At 40.0% G+C, this 25,766-nt stretch overlaps 1 protein-coding gene across 1 annotated transcript in view; it reads right to left on the bottom strand.

Moving 5' to 3' along the window:
• LOC124607058 (condensin complex subunit 3) overlaps positions 1-25,766 on the bottom strand; it is a 186,449-nt gene that overhangs the window by 99,519 nt on the left and 61,164 nt on the right. Inside the window, exons 6-9 of the mRNA XM_047139234.1 lie at positions 22,136-22,277; positions 18,978-19,169; positions 2,032-2,142; positions 1,643-1,856 (exon numbers count right to left, since the gene is read on the bottom strand). Coding sequence (XP_046995190.1) covers positions 1,643-1,856; positions 2,032-2,142; positions 18,978-19,169; positions 22,136-22,277 — 659 coding nt within the window. The remainder of the gene's footprint in view (positions 1-1,642; positions 1,857-2,031; positions 2,143-18,977; positions 19,170-22,135; positions 22,278-25,766) is intronic.

Here is a 25,766-nt window from a genome sequence, read left to right as displayed (position 1 = left end):
GTGCAAATGGATCCCTGAAGTCAGAGTACCAAACATTTGCATTATTAGGTGTGAGAGTGAGGTGACTCCCCAAAATGCTCACTGAAGAACATAAATAGCAATATAGCGCAACTAATTTTTGGATTCAGTTTTCAGTTTTCACTGGTAACGAAACTTGGGTATCCTACACAACACCTGAAACTAAGGAAAGTCTCGTCATTGACGGCATACAAATTTTCTGAAGCTCTGAAAGTACAAACAAACATTTGCTGCCATCAAAGTGGTAGCCGGTGTGTTCTGGGACAGAAACCGTGTTTTGCTGTCTCAATTTATGTCTATTGGCACAACACTCACTACTGTGAGACTTTGTTACAACTGTGTCGTGCCATTCAAAACCGAAGGAGGGGAATGCTGACGTAGGGTACGCATTTTCATCTCAACTGCCCATGCAACAGCTGACCTCTTGGGCCAATTCGGATGGGACATCCTCACCCATCCCCATCCCATGTCTCCCCCCCACCCCACACACACAGCCCAGACTTACCAATAGTGATTTTCATCTGTTTCCTGTGTTCAAGTACACCTGGATGGAATGTATTTCTGGGCCAATGATGAATTGAAAAATGAGGTCAAGCGCTATCTGCACAACACAGCGGGAGAGTTTTATGACAAAGGCATATGAAAAATAGCATAGCACATGCAAATGTCCATCAACAGTGAAAGTGACTATGTAGAAAAATAGCTAAAATAGCTGAAAGTCCAGCCTTTCCAACAATATAAGATTCATTGCAAATAAATGTGTTTTCCATGGGGTGGCAGGAGACCTTATTGTACAGACATCTCATACTTAAAATGCTATGCAGCAACACTACTGCAATGAATAAACAAAAAATATGGAAACTCCACCATCATGTACAGTAGACTGTGAGATGCCAACTGGCTGCTATGTCATTCATTGCCATATGGTGTCATTTGGATGTGGTATGGAAGGGCATAGAGCTGGCACACTACTCTTCCAGCTGTAGTCAGCTTTTCGACCTTGGAGCCACAGCTTCTCATTCAAGTAGCTCCTCAAATAGCATCATGAGTGAGTGAATGCCATTTCAGTCCTACCACCTAGGGAAACTCACTGGCAATGTCAGGAAATGAACACACAGGTCATCGACAAGGCAATCAGTGCCGGCCCCTTAGCTATAGAGGTGGATGCAATGAATGAATAACTTCTTTAAAGTTGTGAAATAGTTAAACAACATAAACATACATATTTAAAATCTTCTAATGCCTTCTGCACTGTTACTTTTAAAAGGGGCAAGTACAGACGTAATTTATGACTCTCCCCCCCTTTCATCAATTTTTAGGAATTAATTGTATGAAAATGGAGGGAGAATGGGGGAGGATTAATTCAGCTGTGGCCTTGACATGACAAACCAATCCAGAAGACATAATATAACTGAACTATTACTCTCATGAGAGACTGTGGGTTTATTATTATATTGCCAGGACCATGATATTTAAAATGCATATCCAGCAGTTGTTATACAGTCATACTTACAGGAATACAATGGGTAAAACAGACAGTGGAATATTATTAGTATGCATCACTACTACATAATCAGAAATAACATCTGAGGAAAGAAAGGAAGAAGTTAGAAGACCTACTTACTTTTATTTCTATCTTCCGTTTTTCTTCTACTGACATTTCTGAACAAACAACTGTAAGAGGTTCATGCATTTCTGAGACAATCTCAGCCAATGTCTGAAGTCTGATAAATGTATCAGGGATTGCATTACACAGTAGTGATACAATAACTGGTACAAGTGGCACCTGAACGTCGTCATTGAGGAGCAGATCTAACAAAAGCTGCCTGAGGTTAGCCCTACAAAACATCATGTAAGATTAGTTTTCTGGACAATAATCTAATAACAAATCAGAGGCTTATGCACCAATTATTGAATTATTGTTTCTTATTCCTTTTTATGATACATGTAGTTCATTAAAATGAATTTGTCATGGAGGAGCAAAGTAGCTTACAAATAAACCAAATTACGTACCTGCCTGCCTCATCTGAAAGATCAAAGATAGGTATAATTTCCAGAAGTTGTTTCAAAATAAATTCTTTTTCGTGATCTTCCCACTGATCCCTTTCCTTGCTCTTCATAAGGCTAATAAATGTAAAAAAAGAATAAATAAATTATTAAGAAACTGAATTGTAATATTTGTTAACAGTTAAATTCATTAGGAAAGTAAGCAAAACTACCAACAAACAAAACATTATGTTTCGCATGAACTGATATGAACTGGTGATTATTACAATCTGCTCAGTGCAGTGTTCTGCAAACCGTATGAAAAACACATCCTTTGGCGACAGTTGCAATCTTATACTCTAACACACATATCAATATGATCTACTTCCACCCAGCACACCTGCAGGCAAAGCCACATGAAAATGTCTTCTAATATGTAACTGAGTGACAAATAACATTTCACATGTGAAGATCTCAGTCTGTAGAGGGGTATTTTGATAACAACTGATCAGGTTGTATTCTTTAGTGGCACTTCTACAGTTCTTTTATGAGAAACAAAGGCATATCAAAGGGTAAGTATTCCCACAGTTTACGTATCTGAAAATGAAGAAAGAGAGGAGAATGAGATTTATTGCTCCACTCATAACGAACTTATTAGATACAGAGCACAAGCTCCAGTTGGAAAAGGACTAACAAGGAAATCTGTTGTGTCCTGGTTTAAGCAATTTAGGAAAATCACAGGAAACACTGAGCTGTATGGCTGGAAGAGAATTTCAATTTCTATCCTCCCAAATTCCATCCAGTGTTGAGGTGGGGGAGAGGGGGGTTGGGGTAAGGTTGCCACTAGAAAGTCAGCCACACTTTACTAAGATCGGCATATATCCTACATCCTACAATTTTGCTTAAGTGTGAACGCAGACCCAAACCAAATGGGCTATAACAGGGCACACTGAATGGATATGAAGAAGGGCAGCATGAGTGGTAATAGGCTATTTCAGCCATGGGGTAGAATCAAGAAGATGCTGAAAGAGTTGCACATCCACCCTATCTCGAGAAAACCTACCTAGAATGTTTTTATAACTACCTTTAAGTATTGAATCTAGGACTGTATCACAACCCCCGACATACTGCTCCCATAGGAAGTGCAAGGACAAGATTAGACTAATTTCAGCACGCACACTTTTACGCAATCATTCTTCCTGTGGTCCATACATTAATGGAATGGGAAAATATCCTAACAACTGTGACAATGGGATGTACCCTCTAACATGCACTTCACAGTTGTTTGGATTGTATAGATGTAGCTATAGATAACTACCAGCCAGGAAACACTACAATTCCATGGCAGTCAAGATAAACGACAATTGGATGGCAGCTGATTCCTACCAGTTGACTTGCTGATGCTGAAATGTCAATCGTGACGTTATTTTAATCAAAATATAATATACGGAAAATTGGCATGTATTAATACAGGGTATTTCTGATTTACCAATATACATTTGGAATGGTTTCAGGGAGGACTGAGCAGATAATGAACTCGTTTATCGCCATATACTTTCACAACCAACATCAGTTCCAAAAAATTCTTCTGAATACACAATTATGTCATAAAATGGAGCTACTTATCATACATCACTGTAGTTGATTACTAGCATGCTGTAGTAATATTTCATTTTACAAAGAGGTGAAGTTATAAAGCCGAAATAAATATGTGAACATAAGAGCAACTGTCTGCAGGCTGAAAGATAGCAGCAGTTTACTACAATTCTCGTAAATAGGTAATACATTTGGTGCCAATGCCCAAAGTTAAGAAGCAAGCTAAGTAAACATTATTAAAATAAAACATTTTAGAACTGTTATTTTATCCCACAAATAGTCTGCACCTTGCTCTGTTACACTGTCGCCACCCATATAACATCAGTGCTAGTTAAGGCTTCCTCCAGACTTCTCCATGAATCATGTCTTTAGCTATGTGCATATGTTCTAAGATAATTTCAGCACAGAACTTCCTATGGTGCAATTGCATCAATCACCCATTTTTGTGAAGCTGTCCAACTGCAGATAGTCTGTAAATAATTTTGCACATTCCTTTAGTACTGCCTTCAGGCTTTGTGTTTTCATTTCTATTGAAACAATTATAAACTGGAATCTCTCCGTTTCCCACAGAGCAATACAAACAGTTAAAAAAAGTTCTGAATTCCCTGCATATTTCAGAGTTACAAAAACCAACTGTAATACTGACATCTTGCCTGCCTGAGCAATTTCAGGCAAACATTTATAAATTTTTATTTCAGTAGTATTTGCTTTGACTTTATTTTAATATAAATCAAACCATTTATCACTTTCTGCTTGAAGTAGAATCTATGATACTGTGATAACGTAGTATAGCTCCTCAATAGATGCTGAGCTTTGTAGTGCTGGTCACCATGAGGGTTTTACCCGATAGCCAATGACAGCAAGAAATTGGGATCTGCTTTGTCAAGAACCTCTTGCTGCTTTGTTAGGAAGATTATAATAACTGAGGTTTTACTGAGGTTTTATTATCAATGAATTCTTGTCCCGATGACTTAATAACATAATTTTGCAAAGTGTAAATATTTAATCTGTCAATTTTCTGGTATTCCCCCTACTTTTTCAGTTTTTTGTTTGTTTTTTGCATTGATTGTATGATAAATATGCAACTAATGAGAAGATAATTTAAAATGACAAGAAAAACAATACTGTTATACTTAATTTCATATCATTATTTTTATTTAACATTTGACAGACAAATGTGAGGAATGTTGTGTACAGCTCCGCATTTCTAGAGTCAAGTTCCCAACAAAGACAATAATTATACTCACAAGTGCTACCTGTAATCGTTAAGATGGATAATATTAGAATAATTTTATGGAAAAGGAATACATACAGATCTGTGGAGATCCTTGTGCTCTTATGAAGTGCAATGCAATTATCAATATACAGTCATAATTTATCAGCATAACTGCAACATACGATGATTGCTGCAGTATCTGGGAATGTGTGTGGGCTTAGATTCAAGGAGTGCTGGTAATAATCGTATATGCTTTATGAAACAAAAACTTTGTCAAGAATGAAACAAAGAAATATGACAACTTTAAGTTAATTTTAAGTAATGTAACTCATTACAAAGAAATTATGTAAAATGGATAGGTTGCTACTCAGCACACAGAGCAGGGGTTTAGTGGCAGACAGGCACATTGAAAGAAGACAGCCTATACAGGGTGTGCCCACTCAAACCTCCCTGATTTCAAAGACCCAAGGGGGGGAGGGGGGGGGAGGAACAACCACAGTAGATACGACAATGAAAAATGCACCACATTGTAGAGCATCTCAAAGAATTTATTTATTTACCATCAATACACCTCTACATCTGAACCATTTGTAGCACAAAGAATTTGAGTCTACATTCAATTTCTTGCCATGTTCTTTGCAACAATAACAGAGGAATTCTTACAATCACATCAGTGATATGATGTCGCAGCGTAAGAATATCCTCCACTTTGGTCGCATACACACGGTCCTTCACGAATCCCCACATGAAGAAATCAAGCGGCGTAATGTCAGGTGAATGCGGCGGCCAGGCAATAGGTCCTCTGCGTCCAATCCAATGATTGGGAAATTTACTATTCAGGAACTTACGAACGGCCGTTGAACAATGTGGCAGAGCTCCATCTTGTTAAAAAATGATGTTGGGTTGCAAGTCTTTTATCTGAGCATACACAAACTGCTCCAACATGTCCAGATACACTGACCCATTCACTGTTTGTTCCGCAAAGAACAAAGGTCCAACAATCTTGTCGTGCATTAGCCCGCACCAGACATTTATTTTAGGGCTATCACGAACATGTTCAACAACAACAAGCAGATTTTTCAAACCCCAAATCCAAACATTATGCCTATTAACCCTTCCTGATAGATGAAAGGCTGCCTCATCTGAGAATAAACATCTTTCCATGAAGCTGGCATCCATATCAATATGCTGCAGCATATCCACAGCAAATTGTTGTCTGCGTGGTTTGCCGTTCTGTGTCAGATGTTGCAGAATTTGCACTTTGTAAACACACAGACGAACATGCTGGTGAACTACTCAATTCAATGTTGATAGAGGTACATCAAGTTGCCTAGATGCTTGATGAATTAACTTACGTGGGCTTCTGAGATATGTTTGCCTCATGTCCTCCACTGTCTCTTGTCAAACTTCATGACGAGCACCGCCAGCATGTTTCAGAAACACTTCCTGCTGTCTGAAACTTCCTACACCATTCCTTAATTGTTTTCACATCAGGTGGATCACATTCATACACAAGACGATAATTTCTTTGCACAGTAATCTGCGATTTTCTTTCTGCAAACCACACTACTGCTTGCATGTTCTACTGTGGTGTCGCCATTTCCACTTCCTGCGACCATGCTACACTCTGGCGCCAATACTTGGCACTTTTGACGTGGGAATATACATCCTTTGAGCGGCTCTACAATGTGGTGCATTTTTCATTGTCGTACCTACGGATATGTGTGAAGATGTGTATGTTTTGCCTACATCTGACGGTGGACTCAGTCTGATAGCTGATAATAATATCTAGCAGTCTTCTTTCCATGTGCCTGTCTGCTGCTCAACACTTCCGGGTATGTGGTGAGTACCAATCTACACATTTCAGTTTTTATTTCATCCTGGATTTTCAGTGCTTTAAATTATGTTGTTGTTGTTGTTGTTGTTGTTGTTGTTGTTGTGGTCTTCAGTCCTGAGACTGGTTTGATGCAGCTCTCCATGCTACTCTATCCTGTGCAAGCTTCTTCATCTCACAGTACCTACTGCAACCTACATCCTTCTGAATCTGCTTAGTGTATTCATCTCTTGGTCTCCCTCTACGATTTTTACCCTCCACGCTGCCCTCCAATACTAGATTTGTGATCCCTTGATGTCTCAGAACATGTCCTACCAACCGATCCCTTCTTCAAAGTCAAGTTTTGCCACAAACTCCTCTTCTCCCCAATCCTATTCAGTACCTCCTCATTAGTTATGTGATCTACCCATCTAATCTTCAGCATTCTTCTGTAGCACCACATTTCGAAAGCTTCTATTCTCTTCTTGTCCAAACTATTTATGGTCCATGTTTCACTTCCATACATGGATAAACTCCATACATATACTTTCAGAAACGACTTCCTGACACTTAAATCTATACCCGATGTTAACAAATTTCTCTTCTTCAGTAACGCTTTCCTGGCCATTGCCAAGTCTACATTTTATATCCTCTCTACTTCGACCATCATCAGTTATTTTGCTCCCCAAATAGCAAAACTCCTTTACTACTTTAAGTGTCTCATTTCCTAATCTAATTCCCTCAGCATCACCCGAGTTAACTCGACTACATTCCATTATCCGCGTTTTGCTTTTGTTGATGTTCATCTTATATCCTCCTTTTAAGACACTGTCCATTCCGTTCAACTGCTCTTCCAAGTCCTTTGCTGTGTCTGACAGAATTACAATGTCATCGGCGAGCCTTAAATTTTTTATTTCTTCTCCATGGAATTTAATACCTATTCCGAATTTTTCTTTTGTTTCCTTTACTGCTTGCTCAATATACAGATTGAATAACATCGGGGAGAGGCTACAACCCTGTCTCACTCCCTTCCCAACCACTGCTTCCCTTTCATGCCCCTCGACAAAAAAACAAAACTCTACCATCTGGTGAGCAAAATGTATGAGACAGGTGAAATACCCTCAGACTTCAAGAAGAATATAATAATTCCAATCCCAAAGAAAGCAGGCATTGACAGATGTGAAAATTACCGAACTATCAGTTTAATAAGTCACGGCTGCTTTAAATTACTTAAAAAGATATATGACTCTGCAGATGTGACCTGTCTGTATAATTTTAGTAGTCAAATGTCACACCTGGTGTGCAGATGACATGAATTTGAAAGATATTATTGAAATAATCAATCTGTTTGTAACACTTTGCATGAATTATGTTTATACGTCTGGTTTAATAATCTTCTCAATAAATGATGTGCTATGTGTGTTTTAATAAATGATGATGACTCTTGTCTTATGCACGTGGACTATTTTAACACTTAACACTAGAGCAGTGTGCTTAAAAAACTGCTTACAACTGTATATTGACACATTACAGTGATGAAGGAAGAGGTATAATTCTTAAGAACAATAATTTTGCTGAGAACATAAAGTATGCTTAAAGTTGAAGTGGTCTACTGATTTATAAGCATCTTATATTGTTACAGATGTCGCTTGAGAATGGCATAATAAGCCAAATTCTTGATTGTGGATAAAAATATTTTATAGCAGTCCAGGTGTAAAATGTAGTAATTTCTAAAATATTGTATGACTGTGGATGCAAGTAAACAGAAAATAATGTCTCCATCCTGTAAATAGAAACATGATTGTTTTCTCCTTGGCATTAAATACACAAGGTGGTCGAGATGATGATGCTCAAACATATGCTCTCTTCTAGAACAGCCTTCCCGAGGTCCTATGATGATGCATTTTAAGTTTCAACTGGTACCAAGCAGCTCTGTCAGGTTCACAGCATGTCAGCAGATGCCACAGGCCATTCCATCAGTTTTCCTGATCCTGAAGGAAGGTTTTCACGTGATGAGTGTGATGTGCTCATATAGTACTGTCTTGAAAGACAAACTCAGTGACAAAATGTCGACTGCAGAAACCAACATGTTGGAGGATTTTCCCCTGAAACTGTGCAGCCCTCAAATTACTCTTATAGTGATGAGCAGCATTCAAAATCTGTATGTGATACTGGCTCAAAACATGGTTGGCTCTCCTCTCTGCTAAATCCACAGAACAGCACATCTGATAAATGCATTAGTATCTGGTCTCCCCTACCCACTTCTATGAGTCATACGGTGTAAGAAATCTTGTTCTTGCTGATGAAGAGAATGTGACATCATTGATCCTGGTCCAATTCCAGGCCTTCCTTGCTTACATTTCTCGCACACCACGAGGTTTGTGTGTGTGTGTGTGTGGGGGGGGGGGGGGGGGGGGGGCGCGTTTGAGGGGGTGGGTTGGTACATAAGTGAGACAATGGTTAGGTGGCGCAGACGATTTGAGATTGTTCAAACAAGTGTGAATGAAAAATAGTAAAGTACTTGGGAATATGGGCAACCATCAGCTGTAGAATGGAATGACAACAACGTAAATTTGTGCGGGACTGGGACTCGAACCTGAATTTCCTGCTTATCGCGAGCCGTCACGTTATCATTTGGCTATTGGTGTTTGACACTCAGCCAGATGCCAACGTACATATGCCATCAACCATGTGTCTAAAACCTGCATTCGTACATCCATTACGTATATTCCTGTACACGAGAGAGAGAGATATTTTACTTGAAAGCTGCTTCCCCAGTGCATTCTATATTGGAGTGCCTGTGTTATTATGAATTACAGTGCAAAGTTCCTTCAGACATGCATGCATGTTCAAAGGAACGTTACATCATAATTCAGAATAACACAGGCAGTACAATATCGTATTTATCCGCCGACACTGGGCAAGTGACTTCCAAGCAATATGTCTCACCTGTACGGGAATATACTTGATAGATGCATGAGTACAAGTTATTGTCACATGGTTGATGACATACGGAAGTTTGGGTCTGGCCATGAGTCTTGCATGGATAGTTAAATGGGAAGGCAACCACTCACATGATAAGCGGGAAACCCGGGTTCGAGTCCCGGTCCAGCAAAAATTTTCATTGTTATCATTCCATTCTACAGATGATGGTTGTACATATTCGCTATACCAAATATGTTTAATGTAAATTATAGAAAGGCAGACCATCTCCCTGTGAATAGCAAGAAACTGCAAAAAAGAAGTTGAGGACAGAGGAAAAAGTGAAAAATCAGTCATGGATCAGTTTCCTACATGTTGCACAAATTTTGAAAATATAATGTAAAAATTTATGAATCCAGAAAAGTTGAATAATGCTCCACTGTTGGAACATCAGGATGTTCAAAATGACTAATTTATTACTAGCAAAGCTTGTTTCTTTGGGATTAAATACTCCTCAGGAACTGAAAATGGTAAAATCATCATGACAACCAAATAGCTTCCATTTTGAAAATAAGGTGAAGTTTCACTTGAAAAAATTCCTGTGTAAAATATCTCCCCGATGTCCACTGAATTAAATGTTTGCAACACCTGCAAGCAGTCTTCATTCTAGCTTCATCTGTATTACTAAATAGACGTCCTGGTTCACAGTTTATGATACATGGCGCAAGTTGCTTATCTAACACCTTCCAAGGACAACAAAAATTTGATTTTCAATATTACATACAATTACTGACTCAATTATGAAAATTTAAAATGCTGTAGTAATCTACTAATTAAGAGGTGTAAACCCGCCTGGATAGAAATGTGGTCTAACGCACTGCTTTCCCGGCGGCAAGACATGCCGGTCCCTGGCACGAATCCGCCTGGCGGATTAGTGTCGAGGTCCGGTGTGCCGGACAATCTGTGGATGGTTTTTAAGATGGTTTTCCATTTGCCTTGGCGAATGCGGGCTGGTTCCCCTTATTTTGTCTCAGTTACACTATGTCGTCGACTGCTGCACAAACACTTTCTCCATGTATGCGTACACCATAATTACTCTACCACGCAAACATTGGGGTAATACTGGTCTGGTGTGTTACATTCCCAGAGGGGGGGGGGGGGGGGGGGGGGGGGGGGGCTGGCTCCACTGGGGCCACCAAACCACACAATAACCCTGGGTTTGGTGTGGGGCGGCGGTGGTGTGAGTGGACTGCTGTAGCCTGTTGTGGGTTTGTGAACCACTGAGGGCTAAGGCAGGGAAGCCTCTTCATTGTTTCTCGGTCCCCAGTTCCATACAATACAATACAACATAAGACAAGAGGTATAATCTTATGTTGAAGATTTGGCAAAGTAAGGCAAGTATTATTAGAGTTAGGAACAGAGTAATTCATAGTAGGCCGATTACCCAGAATTTATTCATCCATTATTTAGAAATGAGAGCAGTTAGTAACTTCCAAAAATAAGTTTTAATCATTATTTCTATCATTTGCTAACTTTTTCTCACCTAAGTATTTCAAGGGCAGGTACCATTGTAACCTAATACATATGTAGACAGTTTGCAAAGGCAGTGGTCACTGTGTCTGACCACGTATTTTTCACAGTTTACCGCTCAGCAGCTGTAGCTCTCTCAACTAACCAACAATTTGTTGACTAGATTTTGACCTGATGGCAGGAGAATCACAGTATAGTACTTTTGCCACATATTTATGACACAGGCTGATATTCCATGCATTGTTGGTGTTGTTCGTGGAAGTGTTGTACATTTCTCTCCGTAGCTCTTCTTTACACAACTAATGTTGGTAACTAGTCACGTATATTTGTGTGTTGACCTTCCATAAATCTACATGTAATATTTTTATTCCAACAGAATTTTCTGTACTTCACAGACAGAATTTTGTATGGTTAGTGGCAGTAACAACCACCCTTCTTCATCCAGTATGTCTCACCAAACAGGAACAACAGAGGAAGAATGTTATCTAATTTTATTTGATGAATTTCCTTCTAGTGACAACAGTGTTGACAGTGACAAAAGTGATGACAATGACCCAGTCCTAGTCTTTTTTACTGTCATTTGTTGAGCAGTATTGACTGAGGATAACAATGAATGTGATGAGACAAGTTAAAACAATGCAGTGCCATTCACTGAACCACCAACAGTCAAGATAAAATGGAGTCAAGAAACAAGTGTTGACCAAGTGCCATTATTTACTGGACAAGACGGTGTGGTTCCACAAGCAAAGCACAAATTAAACCTAAAGACAGTTGACATATTTTGCAAGTTTTTTGATGAAACACTTATAAACAACATATTGTTTCAAACCAATTAGTATGCAACACAGAAGGGCAAATCTTTTTTCCGCACTAACCAACACAAAATATAAACTTTGACTGGAATAAATCTTTAGATGGCAATCACTAAAAAAACCTAGCTACAGAGATTACTAGAGTACTGATCCAGACCTCTGTGAAAGTTATAAACCAAAGTTTATACTAGTAAAAAGATGTGATTGGTTACTGGGTTAACTTGCACCTCAATGATAATTCTGTGGCCACTGACAGAAACAGTCAGAATTATGACAAACTACACAAACTACATTTGTTGCTAGGTCATTTGAAAAAGAAATTCCAAGATTGCTACACATGACATCAGCTTCTTGCTACTGATGAAACATTGGTTAACTTCAAAGGCAGGTCATCTCTCAAACAGTGCATCAGAGACAAACCTATAAAGAGAGGGTACAATGTGTGGATGTTATGTGATGAATCATCATATAATTGATATTTTTGCAGGGAAAGTTTCGTAGTCTCCAGTAGTCGAGGTAGGCTCAAAGGTGGTTCTAAATTTAACCAATGACTGTTCATGGGAAGAATCATATCACTTTTATGGACAATTATTTTACATCATATTCTCAGTTCAAGAACAAAATACAATGGTCTTCACACTTGTGGAAAAATAAATCCCAGAAGGAAAAATCTGACAAAACTCAGGAAGGAAAATGAACTTGAGAGAGGGGTATCTGATTACAGAATAAACACTGATGGAGTAGTTATCTATAGAGGGAAGGACAACAGGGCAGTAAACATGTTTTCTATGTGATGTGCTCCATCAGATGCACCCACAGTGTCACAGGTCGAAAGACCGAGCAATAACCAATATCACTTGCCCTCCAGTGTTGAAAGATTACAATTCCAGTATAAGCTATGTGGATAATTTTGACTGACTGAAGTCAAACTACACTAGAGTCAGAAAAAGCAAGAAATGGTGGACGAGTCTGTTATTTCACTTTGTAGACTGTAGTGTAACAAATGGATTCATAATGCACAAGAAGACTGAAATGGAGCAGTTCTCCAATAAAGACTTTTGTCGAGAGCTGTACTCTTAACAAAATTTGTCGTCTCCAACAATACTTTCAGTGGCTGCTGCTTCATCCTCTGGATACAAAAATAATTTATCATCTCAGATCAAGGCACCCAAGCCACACACATACAAAAAATATTGCCATGAAAGCAATAAATATCAGCCCATTCACTACTCATCCAGATGATGTGCAGTTTGCAGTTAAAAAAAAAAAAAAAACACACTCACACCAGTCCAAACTGTGTGGATGTGTTCAGCGTGCAAAGTACCTTTGTGCTTGAGAGCAGGCAAGAACTGTTTCAAGAGATAGCATGAAAACTAAAAGAAAGTTATGTGAAAGTTGAATCACCAACTATCGAACTTGTACTTAATGGGGTGATGGTCAGCTGTGGTGACCACATTAATGCTAATATATTTTGTTGCTGTTAAGGTGAACTTTTACAAACCTACTGTATAAAACAGATCAAAATAACAAATTACAATGTTATAAGTGGATTAAATTTTAAAAATGTAAATTATTGTTAATGCCCCTCTTGGGTAAATTTCTTATGGCATTTGCCTGGCACTTCTGAGTTAAATGCTTAATGCCAAATATTAAACACATTAAAAAAATGTAAAATCCAATATGGACTCTAACAATGTAATGAAAAGGATAGTTGCTACACACTATATAGCGGAGATGTTGCATTGCAGAAAGGCACAACAAAAGGACTGACACACACACACACACACACACACACACACACACACACACACACGATCACAGCCTCTGGCAGCTGGAGCCAGACTGCGAGCAGCAGGGCATTATTGGAGAGGCAACTGGTGGGAATAGAGGAGGTAAGTCTCCCCTGACTGGAAGTTCTGAGTGGTGTTTATGAACTATACCCCTTCCCCTAAACCTCTCCAGTCCTTTTCCTTCACCCTCTTCCTTCCACTTCAACTCTTCTGCCAGAAGAAGGAGCCCCTGGCTCTAAAAGCTTGTAAAAGTTAAACCCTTTTGTGTGTGTTCCCTGCTGCCACTTTGTGAGTAGATTTTTTATCTTTTCATTATATTGTTACATTTAACACATTAAGTCATTTGTAAAGTAATCAGATGTTCGAAGCTGTTTTGTACATGGGAGTTCATTTCTTTAAAGAATACACGGTTAACTGGTTGGTACCACCTCCAGTTTGAGCCACAAGCATCTGGATAAACACCTTTCAATATTTGTGGAAAAAAAAAATCAACTTTGCTGTCTGTAGTGATTCCATAGATTTTCCTGCCATCTTACATGTTTGTTCTCTTCACGGATATGTTTCCAGATATGATCGTCTTCACTACACTTCACTACACTCAGTGATTGCACCTGAAGATGGCGGCCAGATGGATCGCCGAATTATCATGTAGTGAAGGATGATCATATCCGGCAGCATACTGTGAAGAGCATAAACTTTGCTGTCTGCACATTATACAGTAATGCATGGGTCCCACAAACAGAATTTGCCTACAAATGTGTGATGCAATTACCATACAGTCATAGGGTAAAGCAGTTTGATCATTTCTAGAGAGACCCTATGGATGGAAAATTTGTGAACTACTTTTATGCAGTTAAAATGATAGCCTGTCCATCTCCCAACAATGTGATCGAAGAACAAGGCTTTGCTGTGAATGCAAAGACACTGTTAGACAGTATGAAAGAAGAATTAGGTGTCACATATAGTCAAAGTCTATGATCCAATCATACAACAGGGTGTGATAGGAAGTGTAATCCTCCCAAAATTTCTTCTACTCCGTATGAGAGCTGCACATCCTTTCCACATCCCAGATACAAAGTGTTTTCGTCAAATATTGGCTACTGCAATACAGAATGAATGGAAAAACAGTTGGATGTCATTAGAGCGGAAAAAAGCTGTAGGCAAAGGTATCAAAGGTTTAGGCATTGTGCAAGAAGTAGCAGAAGCAATCCAAGGATAAATGAATGAAAGCTGAAGCTGTCAACAAATGAACCAGTGAATGACTGCTTGTTCTACAATGTAAGAAAATAACATGAATATTCATTCTGACAACAAAACTCTTCTCCTTCAGCCTCTCCTCACACTCCACCTCTTTTTAACACTGACGAATAAAATACGACAAGAAATTTTCAATATGAAATACATTCTAAAGCCAAAATAAAGGAGCAAGCACTTGGAAGCACGCAGCAACACTGGCAAATAACGGTGCACAAGACACATTTGTCAAAATAAAGCAGTGGTTGTTCCCAACTCTGTTGAAGAACACACTTTCAACCTAACTGGCAAAATTAATGAACTAAGGAAACAGAACAGAAAACCCTATGGCTTAAATATTCTGAGTGTACTGACTGAGACGTTTGTGGCTGAGCTAGAAACCAAAACAGAAAAACTACTTATAGTTCTGTAAACAGCGGTGGAAGGTAGTATAGGCTTTTGCCTTCACTGTGAATATCACTGTTACTTTCTACCTTCACCATTCCATGCTGTGCCACAAGACTGAGCAACAATTTTGAGCGTTTATGAGAAACTGTTGCAGGAACAAACTACAACCTTTCACATCCAATGCTCTTCACATTCTAGTCATTGTGAATTCTAAACATGATACTGCAAAAAAGTGAGAAAAATACTACTTTGCACTAAATGGAACCAGTTAGAATATTCTATGTTGATCTACAAAATGAGTGTCCAAATATGGATCCCTGACTACATTTTTTAATTAAAAAAGCTTCTCATAGTTTTGTGTGAATGATAAATTCACAGCTCCTTGATAAATTTTCACGTGGATGTTACACATCACTGCATTTACAATCATGCCCTGGAAGCGGACTTTGAGCCAATAAGGCCTATAGGCACCAATAAAGATTCCAGCAGTCAGTGAGCACATGGTTAAACTGCTGATGCTGAGTAAGTGTTTAAAAAGAACAAACTGTGAAATTCATCAACCTCCTATTCACCCCCAGGACAGAAGCAGTGTACCCAATCTATTTGCATTAAGAGTAAATCCTGTGTGCAAGTGCGAGAAAGTGTTCAAAAAGCTTGCATAGCATAATGTTAAAACAACAGCTGATTCCTCAAACTGGGGGGCTATCAGGTACGGGGTCTCACAGGGTCCGGTCTTAGGTCCTTTACTGTTCTTGATATACATTAATGACTTACCATTCCACATTGATGAAGATGCAAAGTTAGTTCTTTTTGCTGATGATACAAGTATAGTAATAACATCCAAAAACCAAGAACTAAGTGATGTAATTGTAAATGATGTTTTTCACAAAATTATTAAGCGGTTCTCAGCAAACGGACTCTTTAAATTTTGATAAAACACAGTATATACAGTTCTGTACAGTAAATGACACAACTCCAGTAATAAATATAGACTTTGAACAGAAGTCTGTAACTAAGGTAGAACTTTCAAAATTTTTAGGTGTGTCCATTGATGAGAGGTTAAACTGGAAGCAACACATTGATCGTCTGCTGAAACGTCTGAGTTCAGCTGTGTATGCTATTAGGGTTATTGCAAATTTTAGTGATAAGAATCTCAGTAAATTAGCTTACTATGCCTACTTTCATTCACTGCTTTCTTATGGCATCATGTTCTGGGGTAATTCATCGTTGAGTAGAAAAGTATTCATTGCTCAAAAACGTGTAGTCAGAATAGTTGCTGGTGCCCACCCACGGTCATCCTCCAGACATCTATTTAAGGATCTAGGGATCCTCACAGTAACCTCACAGTATATATATTCACTTATGAAATTTGTTGTTAATAATCCAACCCAGTTCAAAAGTAATAGCAGTGTGCATAGCTATAACACCAGGAGAAAGGATGATCTTCACTATGCAGGGTTAAATCTGACTTTGGCACAGAAAGGGGTAAATTATGCTGCCACAAAAGTCTTTGGTCACCTACCAAACAGCATAAAAAGCCTGACAGATAGCCAACCAACATTTAAAAATAAATTAAAAGAATTTCTGAATGACAACTCCTCCTACACATTGGCTGAATTTTTAGATATAAATTAAGGGAGGGGGGAAAAAACCAACTTAAACATTAGTGTCATGCAATATTTTGTGTAATGTAATATCTTGTACAGACATCTTTTATTAACCTGACACGTTCCACATCATTACGAAGTGTCGTATTCATGATCTATGGAACAAGTATTAATCTAATCTAATCTAATCATATGTCTGACGTGGAACAAGAGACACAGCACAGTATTTGCCTAATGGGATGTGGGAAACTGCCTAACAGCCACATACAGCCTGGCCAGCACACTGACCCTTCGTCATTAATCTACTGGGCAGATTCAATCCAGGGCCGGCATATCTTTCCAACTCTAAAGTGGTCATGTTAACACGAGGCTACCCGGGCAGGTCTGTGATTGAGCAACAAAGATAACAAGACATCAATGCATTTCATTGGGTTTTTTATGAAGCCAAACATAAAGGTCAGTCCACACAGAAATGATCGGTCTGCACAAGTCTCTGCATACATCACTTCTGCACAGACAGATCATAGCATGTGGACAGGAGATCACCACAAATTTGGTGTGTGAAACGTGTTTGAACCAACTGTTGTTTTCACTGTAGTGTTCCTTGTCTCTCATCTATGCGTACAAAATGAAACCTAAAATGGTTGATATGCGTCAGTGCTTTAGGGAGTTCTTTATTGAACTTACTGAAATAGATAGGTCTCTCACGTGCTTGTGTAAAGTCAAGACCTAGGATTACAGCAACCGATTTAAGAAAGCCGCTTAGAACTCTCATTACGCAGACATGAATAAAGGATTGCAAGCATACTTACATGGAGTTCTGTCCTATGCCGTAATCTTTTTTGGTAGTAAAGATAAATTACAAGTAGTTATTCTACAAAAGTATGCAGTCGGAATATGGTGTTAAGCTGATAAAGAAGTATCTTGCAGCACTTTCTTTAGGGACAGAAGGATTCTTATACTTGTGTGTCAATATGTTTACTTCCTAATGGAATATATGGTTCCTAATAAGAGTGAGTTAAATGGAAACTATACAATTCACTACCACAATGCTACAAGTAAAACTCTTCATATATGCTGTGGAATCCACACTATAGTTCAGAATGGAGTTTTATATTCTATTTATAACACGTTGCTGATGGACTTCAGACAAAAAATTGAAAATTCCCGCACTCATAAACAAAGTAAAAGATACTTCATTGGCGTCTTCTATAATTTATTAGAATTTATGCAGTTCAAAACACATCCAAAAATGTAAAAAGACGATCTGTAACTTGTCATAAATAATGTACTACACAATTTCATGAAATCCTTCTTCAGGACAGCCACACAGCATGTGTGCCTCATATTGTTTAATGCTTGTTTGGACACTGCTGTCAAAAATTCTAAATCTCTGTTAACTTCTTCCTGTTGCTAGGAATTGTAATGTCTCTATCAGTTGTTCGTATGGTGAAACTACTCTCCTCACAGAAGTATTTCACTTTGTTGCACAAGGAATTACAAGCATCAATAGGTACTTGTACGTCTCCATTTGCATTTGCATTGGGTTTATCGTGTTAACTTGCAAAGTAAATTATGTGAAAACTGCACTGCTTTAGGAGCTGCTGTCTTGACCAGTTAGATTGTTCTTTCTGCTTCTGACATTTACTAACATTTTTGAGACTAGCTGTGAACAGAGACCACAGCAAAATTTTCTGCGTTATTCGTGTCCTGAACTGAAATATCCTTTGTGAGAGGGTTGGCACTTGCCACTGAAAATTTTTTCCTACACCAATAGGTTGTAGGCCAGCAGTACATTGGAACTATATCGTGAAAACACACGAGATATGCAAAGATTTATTATATGACATTTGTGCAGGCATGTCATGTGTCAACTGGCCTCAAGAGTGGTTTGTAGCAAAATAGCTCAGTATATTTCTTTCCTTCAACGAACACTTCACCTCCTCCTGGTCTCTCTCAGAACTCCCAGAGTCTTCTAGAATTCCAAAAGATTTTAGACTATTCCAGGAAATTCAGTTTCCTGAAAATTACTGACTGATCTCTCACCTTGCTATGTATGAACAATAATGAGTCAGTTCTGGAACAATTTTCTCTAGGTCTTCAGCAGCATTATTGTGCAAGTGAACTGCCACACTACGCCAATAAAATGAAACTGCTGGGTTTAGTTTGTCATGTGGGATAAGGTGGGTAACACTGTCCACAGGCACTCCACTAATGACATCTGTCAGTGGCTGATGTCTGTAACAAAACAGAAAATTACATGCTTTTTCAATAACAAAAAGTTAAATGAACAGTATTTTTCATCCTCAACAATCATCAGCTATTATAGTAGTAAGTTCATTTGTTTTATAGTAGATATAAAGATGCTTATAAAACAGATAGTATTGTAGAGAATGGATCATATCTGCACAAGAGTTGAATGGCATACATCAGGATTCTTACACTACATATTCCTAGTAACACAGAGAATGTCTGACTAATCTCTAATTAATCAGAAGTTAACAATTGCAGGTGCTGTATGTATACTATGTTTCTCACTCTGAATACCACAACAGTTCCAAGACTTTGAAACCACGAATGAATGTTTCTCAATTTGCTCTGTAAGCAGTTTCGTAAAGGTTGTGATTTATACATCACTATGTTACGATTTATAAGTGAACTTCCACTCATCTGACATTATATCTCACATTTCAGTTAAGTTGTTGGTTTCAGTTCACTATATTCTGAAACCTGCAGTTTGTAGTTCAGTTTTTGCTGCTAGGATGGGAAGCAACATGACTTCTGCACAATGAAAGTATGTTTGCTGAAACCAGGTCAATGGACATTTCAGGATACTGACCATTTTTCAAGAATTTTATTTTATTATACAGCAAATACAGCAGCAAAATTTACCCCCAGGAAAATTCTCTTAAGCAAACTATGATATTAAATGGAGACAAAATGGTTTGTTAGTACTAACTCCAAGAGCCAAAATTCTAAACACATCTGATAAACACATGCGATCCATAATGACAGTGGTGGAACTTTTAGTCTGCAGGTAGGATGACTAGGTGATGATATTTTTTCTGGTTGTGTATGGTTGTTCTTTCTCCTGCTGAAAGGTTGGTGTTCTCAGGAAAGGGGGGGGGGGGGAGGGGCGATGGTGAGGCCAAATTTGAGATACGAAATTTCTGGAGGGTGACCAGGGGGTGGTTAGGTCGGGGGGAGGGGGGGGGGGGCAGGACCACAGATGGATGATAATATGCACTGGGAGAGGTGGGTTTTGATGTTGGGAATAGGTTGGTGATATTGGCGGCAAAGGAATGTTTTCACTGCAGAGATCAGGAGAAAGAGAATAGGGCTTTGACAAGTCCAACAATATTAGATTTGGGTGACGCCTCTGAATATAAAAGAACTTCTGTGGGGCTGTGGATTTTGTTCGAAAGATTAACAAGAGAAAGTCAGATCATTTCAGGTGTGGAGTTGGTGGAAAGTTGATAGTGTGTTTTGGGGGATGTGGCAAGTTGAAAAGATCAGCTAGGCACGTTCTGTATCCTATGAGGGTTGATGAGAAGAAACAGTATGAGTTACACAGGGGTACCCACCTCATCATAGGCTGGGACACCTGTGAAAGCAGCCATGTCATACACCAGCTCTGCTGCAATCACTCCTCCGATTTTTATATTTGTGTGACTACCAACCAGCTGATCATGAGAATGAATGGCCATCACCAAACTGTGGACAAGAGCAAAGTAGACCACCCTGTGGCACAACATGCAGCTGAACATAACACGCTTACTTTGATGGCTGCGTCACAACTCGGGCCATCTCGATCCTCCCTTTCACTATCTGCTTTTCTGAACTGTGCAGATAGGAGTTATCCCTAAAACATATTCTCTACTCTCAGAACATCTTGGCCTTAATTTAAGGTAACTTATTGTCCCCACATCCTCCAACCAATAGTTTTGCCCTCCCCCCCCCTCCCTTACCCCCGCTCCTATCACCTCCAATTCACGTCCCCTTGCCCTCATTGTACACTGCTCTTTTCCAATACGCTCGCCAGTCTCTTCCTCTTCGCTGCTCCTCTCCTTTCTGCTGTCCTTTTTCATCCCCCATTTGTCCCCCACAGCCTCCAGTCTCCCAACACTGTGCCTGGCAGTCTTGTGCAGACAACTCTAGTCCCTGCACACTCTGCCAGACAGCACTGATTCCTCTTCTCCCCTCCCCCCTTTCCCCACTTCTACCCTGCTATCCCCCCTCCTCCTCCATCCCGCTCCATATTGTTGCTCCTGTTGTGTGTGTTTCAGTTGCATTCTTGTTGGAGCAGACAGAGATAGCGATCATGTGTGTGCGAGATGTTCTTGCTTATGTGAATGTGCATGTATTTTTTCTCTTTTTTGATAAAGGCTTTGGCCGTAAGCTTAGTGTGTAACACGCTTTTTGTTGCACCTGTGTACTACTCAAATGTAATCTTTTCGGTGAGTAGTAATCTATCCTTTTCATAATTATTTTGAAGAGAAACACAGTTGCTTGTTTGTGGCAATAACTGGAAGTGGGCTGGTGAATATACTGGTGAATATAAGTATGGCCATGCAACTGTTTAAGTTTATGAGTGTCAAGATGATCTGAAAACCTATGACTAACAAAGTAACGAAAAAAATTCGAAATGCTATATTCAATGACACCCCAATAAAGGCAACCAAGCTCACTGATGTTGGAATGGTTTTGAAAATTAATAAAACATTTTCTTTTAAATATTGTGTTTTCTGTGTCAGAACAAGAACTTTTTAATGGCACCTGTGCCTGTATTTTTATAATAGGAAAACTGCTTTTCTTGTTTTGAGTATGGCAATGATACAATAATTAATAGAGTACTGAAGTCTGCATATATTCCACCACAAATTCTCAATTGTGATTAATAATACGCTATACTCTCACAGATTGTGTGTGTGTGTGTGTGTGTGTGTGTGTGTGTGTGTGTGTGTGTGTGTGTGTGTGTAGCATACTGACATCACAACAAGGGTACTTGCATAACAGCTGAAGCTGTGAATTCGAAACACAAATTGAAGTAAAACGTTATTGAAGAGAAAGTACAGCAGTTTTAATATGAAATTAGAGTAGAAGAACTGTTTGATGTTTGAAGTGTTAAAATACTAAAAGGAAGCAGGAGCCTCAGAGATACAGAGAACAATACAAAGGCTTAAACTAGTGAAATCTGTACTTACTCAAAAAGAACATTAAGTGCAAGGGTACATGTTTCAGTTGAGGTCTCAACATCAAGTACAGTAAGAAATTCAATAAAATTTTTGTTTGTACTTGTAAACCAAGTATTCAGCAGTTCTTTAACCACACAAGCTTTCACTTTATCTGAAAAAGAAATTAATAAAACCCATTAATGTTTAAACAAATTCATAACTGATTAAGAAGTGCACGACACACACAAAGGATTGAAAACAGTTTTAAATTATACTTTAATGATAGGAAACAAGTGCTCGTTTAGTAATATACCCATCACACAACACACAAAATCTGCACAATTCCTACTTTTTTGAGAATTTTTAATTTATAAACAACAACTTAAACTCAATCTAAAGAAAACATTTGAAGCCGTAAGTACACTTATAATTCGTCTATAAGCAATACGCTAACACTGAACTTAAGAAATAACCAGCATCGATTTCAGCTAAAAAAAAAAAATCATTGGTTTCAGTTTCAAAAGGAAAAAAAGGCAATAATTCTACATTTGTTGTCATTGTTAATTTTTCACTCCAGTTGCCTGGATATTGTTTACAAGTGCTCTCCACTTGCGTCAGTTCCTGCACCAATCTCTCCTCAGGACTTTATCCCAGCTGACTCATTTTGTTCCTATATCCTCCTTCACTTGGCCCATCCATCTTTTCATTGTTCTTTCTACTGGTCTTTTACCAATCACATTTGTGTATAATGATTGTTTTGCTATCCTCCACTCACCGATATGTTTGATATGTCCAAACAATCTTAAACAGGCTCTTGTCAGTTTCTTTCGAGTTTATTTCCTTATTTAATTTTTTATCCTATCTTTCCTATTCCTCTGGGTTTTGTAAGAACTTCATTTCTGCAGCTTTCAGTTTGTTGTCAAGCTGTATGGTTGTTGTGCAGGTCTGTTGGTCATATCTTAAGGGGACTAGTTCATTCCAGAACAGATTCTAAACTTGATGATAGACCTGGGCTGATTTCAAAAATCAGCCCAGTTATTGATCTCATGCTTTATCCTCTTATTGCTTGAAATGATGCACCCATGATATTTGTACTGTCTACTATTTCTAGCTTTGTACCTTCCAGTCTTATTTTTCCTTTCTTGTTCTGCCTATTGATTTAGCAACTGTTTTTGATTTATTTATTGTTAATTCATGTGCTTTTAGATGTTCATTCCAGGTGATTCTTGGCTGACTGGAACAATCCGAATTTCCTACCTGTTCGCAACTGCAACCTGCCTTCCCACAACTGTTTCACTTTCTGAATAGGTCTTTTTTTTGGGGGGGGGGGGGGGGGGGGGGGGGGGTTTAAGGGCGCTCAACTACTGAGGTCATTAGCGCCCAGTCACAACTGTTAGAGCACATAGAATCCAGTAAAACTCAAGGGGAGGGGGGGACACCAGAAAGTCCTTACAAGGATGCAGATAAAATAAGTAAAAGAGTTAGATGTCTTTGGACAAGCCAGTCAAAGTTATAAAACGAAGAACACTAGCAGCTGTGCGAGCGTCATCAGCTAAATTATCCGGTAAAGTAGATGGCAGGGACAGGACAACACGAGATTGACTAAAGCGGGGACATGACAATAAAACATGGCGCACTGTCAATGCTTGACCACAAGGGCACTGCGGGGCTGGGTCACCGGAGAGCAGGTAGTGGTGGCTAAACCGGCAATGCCCAATCCGCAACCTGGTCAGAAGGACCTCTTCTCGCCAAGATGGTCGGGAGGAGGTTGTCCAAGCAGTTGGGAACGGTTTTACTGCCCGCAGCTTGTTTCCTTGAAGTAAGGACCAAGTATCCCACCACAAGGACACAAGCCTCTTACAAACAACCCCACTAACGTCAGATGACGGGACACAATGGGAGGCTGGCCGAGGCAGGAGGACTGCAGCCTTGGCTGCAGCATCAGCAGCCTCATTCCCAGGCACTCCCACATGGCTGGGAACCCACGGAAAGCTGACAGGAGAGCCATCATCAGCGAAAGAATGGAGGGACTGCTGGATCCGTTGCACCAAGGGATGGACCGGATAGGGAGCTCCAAGGCTCTGAAGAGCACTGAGTGAATCAGAGCAGAGTACATACGATGAATGGCGGTGGCGGCGGGCATACTGAACGGCCTGATGGAGAGCAAAAAGCTCTGCCGTAAAGCTGGAACATTGGTCGAGGAGCCGGTATTTAAAGGTGACGGCCCCGACGACAAAGGCACAGCCGACACCATCGTCAGTTTTGGAGCCATCGGTGTAAATAAAGGTGTGACTGGCAAGTCGCGCACGAAGTTCGACAAACCGTGAGCTATACACTGCAGCCGGAGTACCCTCCTTCGGGAGCGAGCTGAGGTCGAGATAAATATGAACCGGAGCCTGGAGCCACGGTGGTGTCGGGCTCTCACCCTCTCTGAAGGTGGTAGGGAGGGCAAAATCCAATTGTCGAAGCAGGCGACGGAAGCGGACTCCAGGGGGCAGCAGGGCAGACACATACAACCCGTACTGACGGTCGAGAGAATCGGCGAAGGACTGATAAGAGGGGTGGTCGGGCATTGACAACAGCCGGCAGGCATACCGACACAGCAGTACGTCGCGCCGGTAGGTCAATGGTAATTCGGCAGCTTCAGCATAAAGACTCTCAATGGGACTAGTGTAGAAGGCTCCGGTCACAAGACGTAGCCCCCGACGGTGGACGGAGTTGACACGGCGTAAGAGGGATGGCCGAGCAGACGAGTAGACGAAGCTCCCATAATCCAGCTTCGATCGGACTATGGACCGATACAATCGAAGCAGGACAGTGCAATCCGCTCCCCAAGATGAACCACTAAGAACTCTGAGGACATTAAAGAAACGTGTACAACGGGCCGCCAAATAAGAGACGTGCGGAGACCAACAAAGTTTCCTGTCCAATGTGAGCCCTAGAAACTTAGTTGTTTCCACGAATGGGAGAACAACGGGACCGAGATGTAAGGATGGCGGAAAGAACACTTTATATCGCCAAAAGTTGATACAAACTGTCTTCTCTTCAGAGAACCGGAAGCCATTTGCCACGCTCCATGAGTATAGGTTGTCTAGACAACGCTGAAGGCAGCGCTCCAGGAGGCATGATCTCTGGGCACTGCAGTAGATCGCGAAGTCATCGACAAAGAGAGAGCCTGAGACATTAGGTGGAATGCAATCCATAATTGGATTGATCGCGATGGCAAAAAGGGCTACGCTCAAGACGGAGCCCAGAGGTACTCCATTCTCCTGGAGGAAGACGTCGGACAATACGGAACCCACACGTACTCTAAACTTTCGATCTGTTAAAAAGGGGCAGGCGACCGCGTAGACCCCACCTGTGCATAGTGCGGAGGATACCTCCTCTCCAACAGGTATCATTAGCCTTCTCCAAATCGAAGAACACGGCTACCGTTTGGCGCTTTCGCAAAAAGTTGTTCATGATGAATGTCGACAAGGTCACAAGGTGGTCAACAGCGGAGCGGCGGCGACAAAAGCCGCATTGAACATTGGTAAGTAGCCGTCGAGATTCAAGAATCCAGACTAACCGAGCGTTAACCATGCACTCCATCACCTTTCAGACACAGCTTGTAAGAGAAATAGGGCGGTAACTAGAAGGAAGGTGTCTATCCTTCCCAGGT

This window comes from Schistocerca americana, chromosome 3, assembly GCF_021461395.2.
Source record: "Schistocerca americana isolate TAMUIC-IGC-003095 chromosome 3, iqSchAmer2.1, whole genome shotgun sequence".
In the NCBI taxonomy this organism is placed as follows: domain Eukaryota; kingdom Metazoa; phylum Arthropoda; class Insecta; order Orthoptera; family Acrididae; genus Schistocerca; species Schistocerca americana.
The sequence above is the reverse complement of the archived record's forward strand: the minus strand, read 5'-3'. Positions and strand labels throughout refer to the sequence as shown.